Source organism: Zonotrichia leucophrys, chromosome 2, assembly GCF_028769735.1.
Source record: "Zonotrichia leucophrys gambelii isolate GWCS_2022_RI chromosome 2, RI_Zleu_2.0, whole genome shotgun sequence".
Lineage (NCBI taxonomy): Eukaryota > Metazoa > Chordata > Aves > Passeriformes > Passerellidae > Zonotrichia > Zonotrichia leucophrys.
In genome coordinates this window covers 133,671,886-133,689,670 of record NC_088171.1, presented here as the reverse complement: position 1 = coordinate 133,689,670, position 17,785 = coordinate 133,671,886, and the positions used below count along the sequence as shown (strand labels likewise).

General features: G+C 37.9%; 1 protein-coding gene across 2 annotated transcripts; it reads right to left on the bottom strand.

Moving 5' to 3' along the window:
* Window positions 1-2,052: 2,052 nt before the first annotated feature.
* On the bottom strand, window positions 2,053-12,048 carry C2H8orf88 (chromosome 2 C8orf88 homolog). Of its 2 annotated transcripts, none has more exons than XM_064703584.1 (6): window positions 11,992-12,048; window positions 9,837-9,942; window positions 8,938-9,014; window positions 7,471-7,555; window positions 3,908-4,014; window positions 2,053-2,247 (listed from the first exon to the last, which is right to left on the bottom strand). In XM_064703584.1, exons 2-6 carry the CDS (start codon window positions 9,922-9,924, stop codon window positions 2,209-2,211), a joined length of 396 nt encoding a protein of 131 aa, XP_064559654.1. In that variant the 5' UTR covers window positions 9,925-9,942; window positions 11,992-12,048; the 3' UTR covers window positions 2,053-2,208. The 2 variants fall into 2 exon arrangements, with proteins under 2 accessions (XP_064559654.1, XP_064559656.1); XM_064703586.1 differs by lacking the exon at window positions 2,053-2,247 and adding an exon at window positions 4,705-4,760 and having other exon boundaries at window positions 3,916-4,014.
* Between the last annotated feature and the right edge of the window lie 5,737 nt (window positions 12,049-17,785).

Sequence of the window (17,785 nt, the reverse complement as noted above, 5' to 3'; positions counted from 1 at the left end):
TCTCACCAAAAAGTTATCATGTATAATTGAAAAGGGGGAACTCCAACTACAGTCTTCATTGCAGTAAGGTCCTGTGTTCCAGAAATCACAAGGTCTAAGCTCAATAGGTTCCTATTTTATCAGTAGAGTTCTGAGGTGAGTTATTTGTCTGAACAAAGGCAAATGTAGTGCATGTGAGTTACAGTAGGGGACCCCAGCTGGTCTCCAGCTCCCAGCTGAGGATGAGCTGTAGTTTGTCTGTCATTCAGGCCAGGCCCATGCAGCATGTGGGCTGGAATTCCAGGTGACTCTCAGATGACACCAGATGCTTACCGTTAAGCAACTGAATCAAGCCCTTTGCCAATAAAGTTCACGAGGTCTTGGTTCTCCACACAAATGTGGATGTCAGAGAGGGATACATGCACATCTGAATTTATGTGCCCATATTACAGAAAAATTTCACCGTTATCTCTCTCACAGTAACTCAGTGAAAGTGAATACTTTTAACACCAAAGTCCAAGGCTTTCCTTTATTGACATGATCCAGATCCTACAGATCTGTCCATTTGTAAAAGGGCACTGAAATTATCCTCACAAATGACATCAGTATAAGTTTAAAGGTTTTTTGTCTTAATTAAAGTAAATCTACACATACTTCTGAACAACTGGCTGCTGTTTTTAGCATGCCAAGATGTTAAGCTACTGTATAGCATGGGGTTTTTTTGTCACTACTGACCTACCAACAAAGGAAATAGTGACATATGACACAGAATCAGGGAAAACCCCTAAAAATTACATACTACACTAAGGTTTGTGACATTTTTTTCTTTTCACTGTGAAAAATGTATTAAAATCATTCTTACAATCACCTGCCTTAGAACTACATGTCAATTAGGTGCTGGAAGGGTGAAAAAAGTTGTAGCAGGTCCTATATCCTTATAAGAGTTACTCACCTTTGTATATATACTAGTAAAAAAACACTTTGATGAATCATACACAAGAAGTTTGAGAAGTTTCACTTAGGAGTTTTGAGAGCTACACACAGAAACTGTCTGAAAATATGTTTCCCCAACATATTGGGAAAATAGGTCCATATGACTCACTCTAAGAAACTCCCAGTGATTAAAAACTAACCAACAAAAAGATTTATTTGCATCATTCAGGAAAAGAAAGCCAGTGCCAATCCAGTGAAACTTGACAGTTTTTGCATTACTGCAATTGCCATTTAGCACATCCTCATTTAGCTTTCGTTATCATTTGTGACAGAGGGTAAAAAATTGCCTGCAGTACCGAAATGATATTATTATGGGTCTAAATAGACATTTATAAGTTAATTATATTCATACAAAATATTTGTTATTGATGCCTGTCGACTGATGGATGCTTTCAGGAAGTACTTGAACTACTGCTTTCCACTTCAGTATTGGATACCAGACTCATTGAAGGGAAAAAAGAGAGAATTAACTCTACATTGGTACACCCATTTACCCATATAAGACATAGGATTAAAATCTGTCTTGTTCCTCAGTTTTTCCTTGACTTTCACTTTTCAACATCAAGAACACTGGACAATTATTTACAAAGAACTTTAAGGAATACAATGCATATGCAGGTCTCCTGTTCTGATGCAGGATGAGAGAAAATGTCCCTTGTTAGTGAAATTACTACTAATAAGAGACTTCATACCTTGAAAAAAGGTATGGGTATCCACAAGATATTAAAGAACATCTTGTGTCAAGATGAAGATTTCAAATTAAGAAGAAACAAGTCAAGTTTTGTCAAAAAAAAAAAGCCTAAAAAAACCCTCTCTACTACTAGAGGAGTAGATACCCTAAGACATCTGAGAATTGACACAGCCACTACTTGTTCCATCTTTACTTGAGGAAGGGAGTTAGGAGCAATCAAAAAGTCCAAGTCAAGTATTTATTTAGAATTTATGGTCAGGCAGCATATCTGGCTACATAACACAAACAATTCAATGACAAAATTCTGCCACACCAATATGCAAAATTATTTATTTTCACTTTAATCATATTGCCATTTCAGGCATTACAAATTAAAGGTTTGTCTCTTAAAGCATTCAGGCAATTACAGGAAGAAACAGGCATTTTCATAGGTTTCACAGGGTCGTACTTCCATCTGCAGGCACCCAAGTACCTTCAAAAATCTTGAAGACCTACATCAAATGTAGCTCCCTCAGTGACGGACTCTGGATCTTCCAAACAACATGTCACTTCTTGCAGATGTCCATGAAAGGTTTGTTCTTTACCTGTGAGACAAACCAACCCTCAAATTACTTCCGTTATAAGAGATCACTTAAGAGTTTTCATTTCAGCTTGTAACTCTTTTTTACTTCACATACATTTCACAATTTGGAACTTTTTTTATTATAGCAAACAGTTCTATTTTCATTAATCATAGGGACTTCATCTAAAAGTTTCCTATTGTGTGTCAAGCACTAACAGTACTAACATCTGTTTGAATGCTGAGCTATGTATTGGTAGCCCTGATCCCCACATCTGAAAAAACCTCCAGAGTCCTTTGGGACAAATGCAGTCCACAGTTCACCAACCCTAACTGTATCTTCCTTCTAACAAGTCATTCTAGGAAGTTTTCTTCATCTGACAATACAACTTTTACTCATAAATGGGCACACACTTCAGCAGTGGCTTCAAAAATTCAGAACTAGTAAAGTCTTAGATAGGCATGAACTATCTGAATACTCAGTTCAGCAGCAAACTGTTGAAAACCCCCTGCTCCAAAATACAAGCTCACTGACACTGTAGGATTGTCTGTCATAAGAAATTTATTTGTAGGCCACCTTCTGCCACTTTTAAGCATCAATTATTTGATTTACACATGATCTCATCAATTCCTCTGGTTTCTGTGCAGAAAAACAGATGACATGATCAATCAATAGCCCAGAATTTTGGCTGAACTAGGTGATCTCAGTGATTTCTGTATAGGGACCCTCCTTTTCCCTAGGAATGTAAACATCTGAAAGCACACAGATTATCAAAATTTGCCAATTTTAGAAACCCAGGTGGTGGGAGAGGGGAGAAAGTTAGGAAATTAAAGAGCTGAGACTTCCCAATCTGAAAGCAGATTTTCAAACAAGCAAAACTTTCATCTTGACGGCACATAGAAAGATATAGAAAGATCAGGGAAAGGTGATTATGATCATATATTAGTTAATTTTTGTTTTTTTCAAAGGACAGAAATTTTTAAAGTTTAAAAATGCCTCCAAATGTGGCCAACAAAGTAACCATGTGGACATACTTTTCCATAATAGGAATCCTATTTCTAGCAGAACTACATCCCAATGGTCTCAAAAGCAGCCTAGTTATGTAGCCTAATTTGATATGATGTTTACAGAGAAGCTTTACCCACACTTGGGGTCCAGAATGTGATCCAGTAGATGTTTTTTCCTAGCATATGAAGTTTTTGAGGATTATTTCATCACAAACATTAAGGTAGCACACATGGATATCCTTCACATTCATTTCTATTAATTTCTCCCCAAAACCAAAGACCAAAGATAATGATAATACAAACTGCAATGAGCTCATTAATGGTTTTGTGGTGGACACTGATGCATGAACACCTCAAACAGTGGATTAAGATTTTTACCAAGCTGGAAATGTATCAAGATTGTTCTCTTCTATTTTGAAAACATGAAAACATACCTGATTTTTTCCTGAAAACAAATTTAAAACTCTTTCCCTTTATAGGGTAATACTCAGGGTAAGATGTCAAGTATCAACTGGAGAAGTAACATACAAAAGTTGTGTTGAATTGCTCAATCTGTCCTTTGAAGGTTTGACCAATTTGACAGGCCATTTTGAAGGTAAATGTTTCCTGTCAAATGGTTTCTCAAAACATCCATGAATGATTTTGTAACTTCATTTACCACAAAAGAATGCACTTACTGGCTTTTCAAGTACAATTGGATGATCAGGAAGAAACTCTGGTTTCTTCTGAGAGAGAGAAACATTTGAAAGCTTCAGAAGGAAATCTCTGCTGTATTGGATCCTTTCTGTGAATACAGAAAATCACTAAGTTTAACATTCTTGTTTAAGGAATTAAGATTGGAAATTCAGAAAAATTATTTTGTAACTTATAGAAGAAATGCTACACAAGGAATATAAAAATCAATTTTAAAAACAGAAGTAATTTAGCTCATATCTTGCATCAGGAAATTCTGAAGTAAATTACAGAGCATTTCACTTTAACGGTATCAAACTGACACAGTAAATCAACACAAAAGACGAAAAAAGCTGAATCCAACCTTACAACAGACAGACTCCCTGTATCTTGTTCTAATTAGCAGAAACACCATAAACTGGTCTTGAAACCCACAAGAAAATCTGTTTATAACTCACTCCAAAGTGGCACCTATTTCTAAGTGACAGATAACAAAAACAGGGTGTCTCTTTTCTTGGAGCTAATAAGTTAAATGTCTTTCAACACCTAAAAGTAATGACAAGATCTGCTGTATGCAAAATGGCAAACAGATTAATAGCAGTGAAATACTTTTGAGGGATTATGTTGGATCAACAAGTGTCAGAGCCTTTGCTCAGAACATGTGGGTTTCTCATTCAAGTTGACAGCACTATGTCTACTATGGCATAGCTTTGGATACAGTATATCTAGCAATGTCTGGTTTTAAGCTGATATTCTCAAGCAAGAAACAAGAGGAAAGGAATTAGGCAAACAAAGAACAAACCTTATCTCTGGTCCTTGATGACAAAGAAGCATATTGCTTTAGCAATAATGGGCTTCCTGCAAGATTGTTACACTGTCACCTGATGGACAACAGTTTTTGCTTCTCAGACTGTGGGATGTTGAAAAGAGAGAAGCTGATATCAACGATGACACAAATTTTTTCTTGCCTTTGAACACAAATGATGCAGTAACTGGTGAACCTGAGAGAGGGCATGTGGGTAACTTTGAAAAAGAAACAGTTTAAAGAATACAAGCATACTTGAAAACTAATGTCTTCTTTTTACCTCCCTTTGATTAAAACCTATGAAGATGATTTTTGTAAGCCTTTAACACAATCCCCCACAACATCCTTCTCTCTAAATTGGGGAGATGTGGATTAGATTGGGGGATTGTTCACTGGATGAGGAACTGGTTGGACAGCTGCATCTGATCTCATGTTGGAACAAGTGCAGAGGAGAGCGCCTAAGCTGATCACAGGGTTGGAACACCCCTCCTATGAAGACAGGCTCAGATAGTTGAAGTTGTTCAGCCTGGAGAAGTATCTTGGGATACTTTGGGACAGCCTGCCAGTACTTCCAGATGGGGGCCTACAAGAAGCTACAGAGGGACTTTTCAGAGGCATATAGTGATAGGAAAAGAGGCCTTAAGCTGAGGGACAGTAGGTTTAGGCTAGACAGGAGAACAAAATTCGTTACTCTGAGGATGGTGAGGCACTGGAAAAGGCTGCACAGAGAAGTTATGGATGCCCCATCCCTGGAAGTGTTCATCATCAGGCTGGATGGGGCTTTGAGTAACGTGGTCTCCTGGCAGGTGCCCCCACTCATAGCAGGGGGTTAGGACTTAATGGATTTTTAGTCCCCTACAACCCAAACCATCCTATGATCCAAAGAGTAGTGGTCATGTCTGGATGCAGATCAGTGAATGATGAATGGGATCCCTCAGGGTTCCATATCTGGACCAATTCTATTGAGTATCTTCAGCAATGGCAGACAGTGGGATCAACGGCACCCTCAGCAAATCTGCAGGTAACACCAAACTGAGTGGTGCAGTTGGCACACCTGAGGGACAGGATACCATCCAGAGAGACCTGGAAAAGCTCAACAAGTGGGCCCATGAAAACCCCATGCTGCACTTAAGAACTGCTGAGACAGATAATTGAAAGCACAGTACTGCTGAAGAGATATTAAATAGAAATTATTATCTGGAACTTAAAGTACAGCTGAATATAAACAGAGCTCTAGAAGAAATGTTACTGTGCAAGAAAAAAAAAAAGAAAACAAAAGACTTATTTATAAGAAGTAGCTGAATAGTAGGACCTCTAAAGTTGTGCAACTCGGAAGGAAAAGATTACAACTATCAGCAAGCAAACAAAAGCCCTTTGAAAACAAGTGTGAGAAAAAGTTTGACAATGGGGAGAATTGTGGAGCAGATTCACAGAGGCATCACAGAGCAAGTAACCACTGAAAATGATCCAAAGGGTTGGATTATATAAGAGACCAGGATCTGATGAGAAGCTGTTTAAGACCTTGTAGAACAAAACAATCTCTACTCACCACAAGCAGAATCGATGACAAAGGATCAGAAAGAAACCACTAAATGGACAGAACTTGACAAGTCTGTCATCTAACTAGATCAAAAGAAAACAACTCTCTTCTATTTATCAAGATCAAAAATAGAAGAAATGAGCCTGAGCTTTAAAGAAAATACATGGAGGACTTATTTTTAAGTCAGTAACACACAACAGAACCAAACTAATGCCCAAGAACGTGTGAGATGGTAACCTCAGACTGACAAAAATATGAAAGCCTCATTAAAACCTAACAGAATTCTTTCAAATTTTGAATACAAATAGCAAAAGGACAAACTACATCTTCAGAGATTACTTAAGGATTGGAAATTACAGATGGATGCCTGATTACAGGCAGACACAGACAAATGAAATTGTCTCAATAAACTGGTGACCTAACCTGGGTAACTGATGCAGTTTCTGTGACATGTTTAAAAATGAAGAATTAGGTAGGAAGCAGGGCAGGGAAGTATTGTGAGAATGCATTTGAACTCTGAGATTATCCCTTAATGAAAAAAAGGAGCAAAATTTTGACTTGGTTAAACTACCATTTCTCTATGAGTACAGTGGCAGGCAGTACAGAGAGAAAAGCACAAGGAGCAAACCTTAAGGACAATACTGACACAGAAACAAATAGTGCAGGATTAATAATAAAAAAAGTTAATTCATATCTAACCACCCAAATACTATTATTTCAGAACCACCGTAGTAAGAGCAGGACAAGGAAGCCAAAATGCTGAGTTCTTAACTTGTTTACATTCAATAGTCTGTGTGCCACAGCTGAGCCCTGCAGCAGGCTAAAGGGTGCAACTCAAATGTGTACTTCTACACACACAAGCAATCTATATAAACTCAGGATTTAGTGTGAAGAATTTTTTTTAATGTTTGGGATCTGTTTTTTCAGGGAGTTGGCTGCGGTTTTTTGTTTGTTTGTTTTGTTGGGTTTGTTTGGGTTTTTTTAAGTTATATCCGCATATGCAAGCAGCTCTACCAGTGGAAGTTTTCTACCTCAGTTATGGTGAATTTTTACACTTTCTCTAGAGTGCTATGTAAAAAGCAGGAAAGTTTCATACTGCTCTCCAAACTATCAATCCACTGGCTGATCAGAAAAAATAAAGTGCAGCCCACATCACTTCAAAGTTCAGTTGTCCTTCATCCAGAAAATAAAATCCTGACACAGCTCCACATGCAGTATTTTACCTTTTTTTTCTCCTGATTCATGTTGCTTTGGTTGACAGAGCATCATAGTTTGAGTTAAGATCTTCACTTCAGTCATTTCAGATGACTAAGATAGGAAGGAAAGTTATGAAGCTTATTTCCTTTAAGCATATTAAAACAAGGATACATGTTTCTTAGGTAAAGTAACAGTTGTAGTACAGTTTAATTTGAACCTGTAGAATGTTACTGCTGATTACATACAATAAAGGAATAAGACAATACAGATGAACATATTTGAGAGATATTTTTATACAGAACTTTACAGTTCTACTGTAATTCTTTAAAAACAATACAATTATCCCTTTCTTTACTATTATCCCACCTAAAACACAGCCACAAGCTGCTACATTTGGGAATAATAAAAGCAGGAAGGACTTTTCTTAAAGACAAAAGGATGGACTTGGATTCTTTCATTTAGCAGAAAGGAGATGGTCAAAAGTCTTATTGAAAAGTCTTTTCCATATGCTACATTAAAGAAAAAGTCAAAAAAATATAAAAAAAACCAGCTATACCTATATCAAACAAAGGCAAAGTGCAGCTACATGCAGCTAAATACTGATGAAACTGAATATTACAGCACTGATGACCAGAGGCTTATTTAAAAGTGAGTAGTTTGTTCTCTTCAGTAATTACTGCTCAAGAGACGAGGGTGTTAATTTCCCTGTGTTGGATCAAAGATAGGCTCCCAAGACCTTAACTTTTTTTTTTTAAATGTTAAAGTCAAAGGCAGCTTGCAGAAGCTCCATACAATAAAGAATGCTTACTGGATTACTGAAACTCTTCTAAAATAATAAAAAAATAAAGTAAAAATTAAGGGACAGGTATTTGTTCTCAAAAAAAAAAAACCCCATTTATCAACACTCTGAAAAAACATTCAAATCAGAATCAACAGAAAGTTCAGGCTATGAAACATGAAGCAGGCTATGAAACATGAAGCATTCCATTTGGAAGACTTCAAACTTCATCTTCCAGCACACAGCTACAACCAATTTCAAGTCTGAAAAACAGATCTGTACTATGTCCAAAGTCAAGCACTTCTAGCAATAAAGCATAAAGTTTTATGATGTTTGCTGTCTCAAATGAATTTGTACATGTGCTAACAACAAAAAAAAATTCTAATTTTATTATTTACACATAATAAGTGAAGACAGAATACATGTATTCTAAGTTTAAAAGAACTGACTTAAATTCAGGAAGACTAAAGAAATGCCACACAGATTTTTTGTAAGAATCTTAAATTCCTAAGCTGCATTTTTCAGCTATTAGTGCATGCAAATACCAGGGAAAGGCATTCCTGAAACTCATAATTCTTTTCAACAGTTCTGACACTGCTGGTTTAAAACATTCAGAGTCAAGGACACTCCAAGCTGGAAACAGTTTTCATTTAGTTACTCAACAGATCTGCTGACCTCCAATTTATAAATAATTACATATTTCCTCAATACTCACCCAGTTAACCTTACTCTGCAAACATACTTCAGTGCTGCTGGGTAATTCAGTCCGAATGTTTAATGCAATGGGTGATGCTGGTGAGCATAAAACATTAAGAAAAAATAATTTCAATAGACACCACAGTATTATTTTGTGATACTTGCCCCAAGAACATTCCTTGCTGCACAGAGATTTTACAGGCATTTATTCACAACTTAGAAGCTCCACATCACCACAGGACCCCTTTTCCGTTTCTTCCATAAATTTCATACAAAGTAAAAGTTTATGATGTCACTTAGCTTCAGTCCACATCAGCACAGCTGATGACTTTCTGCTGGAACAAAAATTTCTAACTTAACAATAGCAACTGTAGTACTGCAATAGCTAGGCTTTAATCTATAGAAATTTAAAAATTAAAGCAAAATATTCCCACCTGACATAAATACTTCATGATTTCTTTTCTAGAAGTTTTTTGGGTTTTTTGTTTTGAATTTGTGTGAAAGCTAGATAAGAACAATGCAGTGCAGTGTACTGTACCTGAGGCATCAGCACTTGCAATAAAACCCAAATAATCTGTTAAATTATGTGTATCTTATGTTATCAATAGCAGGATCAGTCACCCCAAGAAATCCAAATTTAACGGAGAAGCCTGATTCAGCTTTCTGAAGCTACATTTCAGATGCCAAGCTAGAAGAGCAGCACCAAAGAGCTCTGCATAAATCTAATACAGTTTAAATTCAGATTTTATCACAGAAATTATGTGCTAAGACCAACACACAGCAAGCTATTTTCTCGCTGTAATTTAATGAAGTAATTTAAAAACAAAACAAAACCAGACACCTCACACATCCTTGTTACTTCCCAAAACATAACCCAAACTTTGGTAAAGTGAACTGCACCTTAGCCATGCTACTCACCTTGTTTAGAAGACAGCTGATGCACAGGTCGTGCTGGCTGAAGGGATTTACCAATAAACTTTTTTGCTTCTGTAACATTTTGAAACATCGCACTTCAAAAAAGCAGCTGAAATCATTAGCATTCAGTTTCACATATGGATGTTAAACAAGAAGAGCAATCTACCTACTCCCTGTTAGTTGCATTTGACAAGGCAATATTATATCTGGGCAGGAAAAAGCAGAAAGGTCTGATTCATCAGTTTTTTTAGATGATTGAACATGCTGGATAAAATTTGCATGAAGACAGAATCAGACACTCCTCTCATTCTTCCTTCCAACTGAGCTACCCTAGCTTCTTCTTAAGATTCTTTCCCTGTATGTCAATGTACACATTTGGAGAAAGGAGATGGGGACATGATGGAAATAAGGGAGTTTCTAACATAGTTCAACAGGTTTTTAATTAATTGGCATCAGCATACCCCTTATCAATCTGTTGTCTGCACAGGAGTTCCTTACATATCTATATAAACTTAGAGGACTGATTTTTAATAGCTACTTTAGTTAAAGTAATACAGTTTTGTATCTTCCCACTCAGTTTAGCTACTATAGAAGCTTCAAAAACTGTGAAGGTGGTGCTGGGCTGAAAAATCTCACACTTTAAGCAAGCAATCAGTTGGAAAATGTTCATTTGTAGTATCTGTATCCTAATGGATATCCCTCTCATTCCCATCTCTTGTCAACTGGGAGATTTTATGATCTGAAGGAATTTCAGCTATTTTTAGAGAAAAAGAATACCAGAAAGAATAACTGCCACAATATAAATGATACTGATTTTTTTTTCTCTAAGAAACTTTACAAGACAAGGGAATAATTGTTATAACAAAAAAAATTCAAGAAATACTCATGACTGCAAGAGTTACAACTACATGATCCATTTCCTGTACAACACAGGAAAAGAGAAGCTAGGCTGTTAGACCCAGTATCAGACACAACTTCAGTTGGTCTTTGTGTAGGAAGAAAACTAAATATCACCTTAGAATTTTCTACACTATAATTTTTGAACACTTCTAACACAGTCAAATAACAATTTTCCAAAATACGAAGTTGGAACCAGGTCTAGAAACCAACTGTTTCATGGTTACTGTCTGAATTAGAACAACTGAACTAAAGCTAGGAAAAAAAAATCTGGTTTGATTCTCTGATTTTCCTACCCGCTCATCTTAAAAAAGAAAGACTTCAAAGCTGTAGTCAAAAGAAGCAATGAAAATTCCTGCAAGTGAATTAACTAAGACTACACATAGGGATGACATATTTCATTTAACCCAAATTATGAATGCTTGCATAAAACACATTTATCCTAGATAGTGAACTTCCACAGAAAGCAATGCAGCAATTATACACATTTGCATCAGAAGAGTGAAAAAATCCCCAACAAACAGGCAAGTTTTCCTTCATGCCCTGACGACAAATTATATGCACGCTTTTTAAAAACAGGAAAACCTGTTAAAGAGACTGCCTAGCTTCTAGAATGCAGCATACTTCTATTTTATCATAGTGTTCTGACAATAAAAACAAGTTGTGTGGTGACAGCAAAACACATTTTGCCGCTCTTCCCTCATCCTCCTCCAGGAAGCCTCCAGAAAATACCAAGTTATCTAGCCCAACCTCAATTAATAGTGTTCTTTCTGACCAGTGTCAAGGAAAGTGGAAAAGGAGTCGTTTTAATAGCAGAGGAATAAACTGCTTCCATGAGAGACTATTGCAGTAGGGGTGGCATCCCAAGAACTGTCCCTTCCAAGGCCACACTGCTTCTCTGGGGACATTCCCATGGGAGCCCTGCCCAGCAGAAGGGAAGCCCTGTGGCACCAGCAAGCGGGCCTAGAAGCAGTTCTGTAGAACCCAGGATTTTTTTTTTTTTAGTATATTAATAAGCTGGACATTGACAGCAGCCATTTCTCAAGAGCTTGGAAGGCTCTTTCCTAAATGCGTGAAGAGGATTTCACGCTATTTTCGTGAAAAGTCCCCACGAGTAACCGGAAACTGACCGTCCCCCCTCGCCCGAAATGGCACCGCACTGGGAGCCCCACAAAGAAACAAAACCCCGCACGGCCGCCCGGCGCCTCGCCCCCAGCCCAGCCCCCGTGCCCTGCCGTGGGCCGGGGGATGCCCAGCCCACCTCCAGCCGCCGGCAGCGCCCCTGCCCCGCGATGCCGCTGGTCGTGGTCCCGCTGAGCCCGCTCCGTCCCTCAGCGCGGCCGGGCGGGGCGGCCTTCGCGCGGCGCCTCGGCCGCGGCCGCGTGCCGGGCGGGGCCGTTCAACGTCGCGCCGCGGGCCGGGCACGGCCGGGGCTCCGCGGGGCTGCGGCGCCGCTTCCCGCCGCTTCTCGCCGCCCCCGGGGATTCAGGGCAGCGGGGCACACCTGAGAGCCGCCCTACGAGGCCCTGCCAAGGAGCAGGAGAGGGGAGCTGAGGTGCTGCTGGCCAGCTCCCTCTGGGGTTAAAGCTGAGAGGAACTGGAGATGGATAAAGGTGTCTCCTCCTCTGTCCCACAGACGGAGTCATGTCCCGTCAGGGCCGTACAGTGGAAATTGGGAGAAATAAGTGGCTTTTGAACACAACTGTGGGGTCTCTACAGCTAACTCCATCGAGAAAGAAAAGGGCAATTTTCAGGCGTTGGAAAGCTGCCCTCATGGCATGGGGCAGGAGGGACGAGAGAATGGCCTCTGGTTTCTCAGTTGCAGAAGTGATGGCATGCTGTATGGTTTGGAAATGCAGAGTTTTTCTCATTTTTGCTCACAACATGTAATCAAGAGTAGCAATGAATGCACCTTGCTAACTCCCATTAAAGCTCCTTGATGTTAGTTTGCTAGACTTCACCTTACTTAAGTTTGCAATATTAATTAAAAGTCCTTGAGTTTTTGCTGATTTTTTTCTAACATATGTATTTCATATCACCTACTAAGAACTCCAGAAGTACAGAATAGGAAGGTAACGCCCAGTACATAATCACACAAATAACAAGCAACTAATTATTAATATATCCCATGTTAAGATTTACCTGGCTAGTTTATAAAGACTGTTTTGTTGTTTCCATCAACCACATTGGCTCTGCTTTGCTGCAGTCTCTGAATTTTATTAACTTAGATATTCAGAGATTAAACTGTCCTCGAAATAGTGGCTATTATATACAGATGTCACACTCCTACAGTCTTCTCTCCTAACACATCATCTTCCAGTTGGTTTCCTGAGCTGTTCATGCATGATGTGCTATCAACCTTCTCTTTACAGACACTGGTAATCTGCATACTCACTAACCCATTTGCTGCTATTTAAAGTCGGATTTAAAGTAATTTCTCCCAAGTGAATTAGTTCATACTCAGACATGTCCTGTTTCTTCTGACCCACCATCCATTCTCACAAGATCATCATGTAAAACAGTTGCTCTCCTATTCTTATCAACCATTCCCTTAGCTACATAAGAGCTAATTATAAATTATTAATATGTAAGTGCCCATAAATATTAAATGTGTCTGGCTGTTACTCCAGAACTGTTACTGATGGGGAAGTCAATGGGGCAACTAAAATAAAGATATGGTTTTTCATAGGGTTGTTGTGCTTTTTGAAAGAAGCGTGTCAGGTGCTGCAAACCAGATTTACACAAGAGTGACACTGCCCTTCTTGGCATACTGAAATGGTATCACCTACAGATGTAGCAATAGGAATTCTTCCAGTGTTTTTGCATATTTAAATATGCTAAGGATGAACTAAACAGTAAAAACCTCACGTGTTTTTCATAGGGGCTGTAAACTGAGTTGCTGCTGGGTTGTAGGGCAAGGAGAAAGGGCAGGAACAAAAATACGGGGGGAAAAAAAGGAGTGTGCCAGGTATTTTGAAAGCTTGCTGGGAAGATGGGAATATTGGGGCTGGCAATGGCTGTTTGTGAGGCTGCCCATGCCAGCAGGAGCAGTTATCACCCCACACGCTGCAATGAGAGCTGGCACTGCCCGCATGGGCTGCAGCCATCGCCAGATCCCGGCAGCCTGGCCTGCCCAGCAGCCTCACCTGTGCCCGGAGAGAATCCTGCCTCCCCCTGCGGGAAGGGGAAAATACATTCGCTTATCACTTGTCTCCCTGGTGCTGGCAATTGCACTGCTGAAAATTTCTATTTCGTTTGGTTGGTATTGTTTATGTTCTTAAATGATGATAATCCAGTGTCCTCTCAAACACCTGATACATACAGTAATTATTTTGAAGGGCCAATGACTGGTATAGCCAAGAGAGACTTACTATGTGTTGCAAAATATAAATATTAAAGGTTTTTGTATCTATGTGAACAAAATGCTTATATGTAAGGAAAAAAAAAATCCCAAAACCATCTGTTTTTTTCTATTTGATGAACTAATAATAAAAATTATTAGTTTTAATAATTACTTTTCTATTTGATATAATTATTATTATTATTATTATTATTATTATTATTATTATTATTATTATTATTATTATTATTATTATTATTATTATTTCCCAGAATAATTAAGGAAATAATTTTTTTAACATACTGATTGTGCTCCTAAAGGCTGTAGATTGCAGGAAGTGACACAGGCATTCTTGTTCCCTGTACTAGATATGATTCAGGAAAGCAGAAAACATTTATTAAAGACAGTATCAATATTGCACATGTAAAAATGAGCAATTGCACATCTAAATAAGCGTGTAATTGTAATTGTATGTGATCTTAGGTTTGTAATGGATGGCACTTAGCAGCAAAATAATGGCTTTGTGCTGAAATGAAAGGACTCTTGGGTCAGCCTGAGGGCACGCTTGTAGTTGCAAGTTTAAAAAGCCATTTTCAGTGTAACTGGATACTCAGTCCTGCAGCCAAATGTAATCATATTTGCATATGTAATTGTAATTTATTTAGCAGTACTTTTCTGGGAGATTTTTTTTTTCTTAAAGCCACTTTCATAATAATTTCATCACAAAGCAAAAAAGAAACCAAACCAACCCTCACCCCAAGCCATTATTTCCAACACTGTATGCTTCATTAAGTCAGTCAACAGAACAAACACCAAGAGACAATAATGCGTATGTAAATATATATATGCACACACACAATGTTTTGGTTGTAGTTTTGTGAAGTGGCTACTTTCAGCTAAACTAGCAATTTGCCCTGTAGAGGTAGCCCAGGGAAAGAACACAAAAACTCTTCTACCCCTGACTGTTCCTGAAATTGAGCTACTTAATATATTGATGTTCATCTTTCCATAGAGTTGAGAATTCAGAATATTAATCACAAGTATTAATCTTGTTCTTTTTGACTACAGAAACTGTTGAATTAAAAGTGGGGAAGCTATTGCTGTATTTAGTGCTCTGCTATGTGCAACTAGAGGAATGTTTATGATCAGCACATAGTACTATATAAAATTATATATCAAATATATTTTCTTCATATACAAAAATTCTCTCAAGTCTGTGAACTGTCACACTTCTCAAATTAGGATTCTGTATCTTCCTTTAAAATTAATTTTCTGGTAACATTAATTGTAACAGATTCTCAATATTTTTCTTTAAATTTCTGATTCCTTTAAATGTGGAGAAAAAAATCTCAACAATGTGGGTCAAAAGCACTGTGTAAGTAGTAAAGAATCCCTACATGACAGACAAAAATATTTTGTAAATAAAATACATATCAAAACTAAACATTCATTATTTTGGGGGAGGTCTGCCTTGTTTGTCCCTATCGCTGAGGAAAATTGCAGAGGTAAATTCCTGCACCTGAACTGAAGGTGCATTCAGGATGCACTGAATATTCTCAGTAACTGCAGTTCAGGATGCACTGAATATTCTCAGTATTGCATACACTCAACATCAGTGTTTCAACTGACCTTACTTTGTAGGCTCTGAAACACCAGCTGCATGTCCTGCTTCTTGACAGGGATCCCAGAGGCCACAGGCAGGAGGATTCAAGGGCAGAACGGCCCATGTAGGCTCTGCTGTGTCACAGAGGAGCTGGGCAGCAGGCTGTGTGCTTACTGCCTTTATCAGAGTTGCCCTTTTGGTTTGATACACAGAATGATGTCTCTCTTGACAAAATTAGCCTGTGGAGAGCAAAACTCAGATGAAGAGCTTGAGTTTGCTATGTGATTGCATTGGACAGTGGAAAAAGCTGCCATGGGGCAGTTGATGCCTAGAGAAGAAAAACTGTAATAGCTTGACAAACTTATTCTGCATGTAAAGGACAGTATTAGCAAGTATCAAGGTATCTGTTGTGGATTGTTTGTTTGTTTTCAGTAACAATATAATAAGGTAAAGAAGTTAGGAAAGATTTGTGGTTCTGCTTAGGATCAATCAATAAAAATTAATCTATCATTATTTATGACAAAGTTTTACCATCTATGTCTGTAAGTCTACAACATATGCTAACATTATGCTAACATAATGTACTACATATGCTTAGTAGTAGATAGATGGAACAAATAAAACAAAAGACAAAAAAAACCCCTACACATACTTGTGTGGTTTTAGATATTCACAGGGAAAGAGACTCACACCTTTAATAACTAATAATATTACTATCAGAGTTCATTTTGCTTTGGGAGAACTGAAATTCTGAAATCACAGCTTAATAAATTTAGTGAAAGTTTTGCACATTTTTCCTGGGCTAGAATTTCACTTGTTATGTGTATAGATTCCTTTACTCTGAATTCTTACACCTGATGTATCTGTCATAGCTGAATTACAACACCTTTATATATGTTGGAATTAGTCTCTGAATCTGAAAAAAAATCTTCAATAGAAATCAGCTCATGCTTCCATGCAATGAAGAATTCTGCTTTCCAGTATTTCAGTCATGGGAGTTGGGTTTAGTTTTTAGGCTGATTGAGCTTGTTGTCATAGCTTTTAATACCATGAGTATATATAGAGTTTTATTACTAAGACGTTGCTACCTTTAGTTTCAGACTCAATCAGCATGATTCAGCAAATGGCACCAAAACCTGTACTGATAAATAAAGAGGCAGTAGAATGTGGGCAGAATAGTCAGGACCAAGAGCATAACAGGAAAAAAATAAGAAGACCAAAGTTTGGAATGTGACATAAGGAAACATATTAACTGTGCAAAAGAGTAGTGATTATAAAAAATACACACATTAAAACTATGCATTCATGCTTCTTTTGATTGAGATAATTGTTTGTGTCATAGCTGTGACATGGTCATCAAAATCATTGACAATTTTAGTTTACATGCCAAATAGGAAATATCATTTCAAGTTAATACAACTGTTGTGTGTTCAGATGTATGTATATACATGAGATTAAGAATGACCTAATTGAAAATCAATCCTTTGTAAACTAATCCACTTTTAAACACTTTTATGCTCAATCTGAGAAATAAGATTTGCTTTTCCACCTTGAAATACAGTGTAAAATGGCTAAATGCATATTGCTAACTACTGGAGTGGAATAATTATGACCTCATTTATCTTTTGCTAGATGTGAGGTATGGCTGATTTACAAGGAATCAGAATAAAGTTACTTTCTTATATTATTATTTAAATTATTTATTTACATGAGAAAGATTAATATTGCTATAGCTTTTAAGTTAGTACCTGCCTTACATCAGTTCACTGTTCTTCTGTGCAGTGAATATCTGGTAGCCTCCAAAGATGAACTGACAAGACAGCAGCCAGTGTAACTTCAGTGCGTATTTGATCTTTCTGCATTATGAAATACATTGTCTCCATTTCAGAAGAGCCAGGGGATGAGCATTAGTCTTGTCCTAAAACAGAGTTTGGAGCTTACACCTTACCCCCTGCACAGAGATAATCTGGCTGCTGCGTGTGCTGTCAAAGCCTGAGAATGTAAGAAAGAACAAAATGTTGTGCTTCACTGTGTGGAACTGTGATCTCTTGCCATGTGAACCTGCATGAGAGAACCAAGACAGTGCACAGAAGCAATCTGAGAACTAGCAGT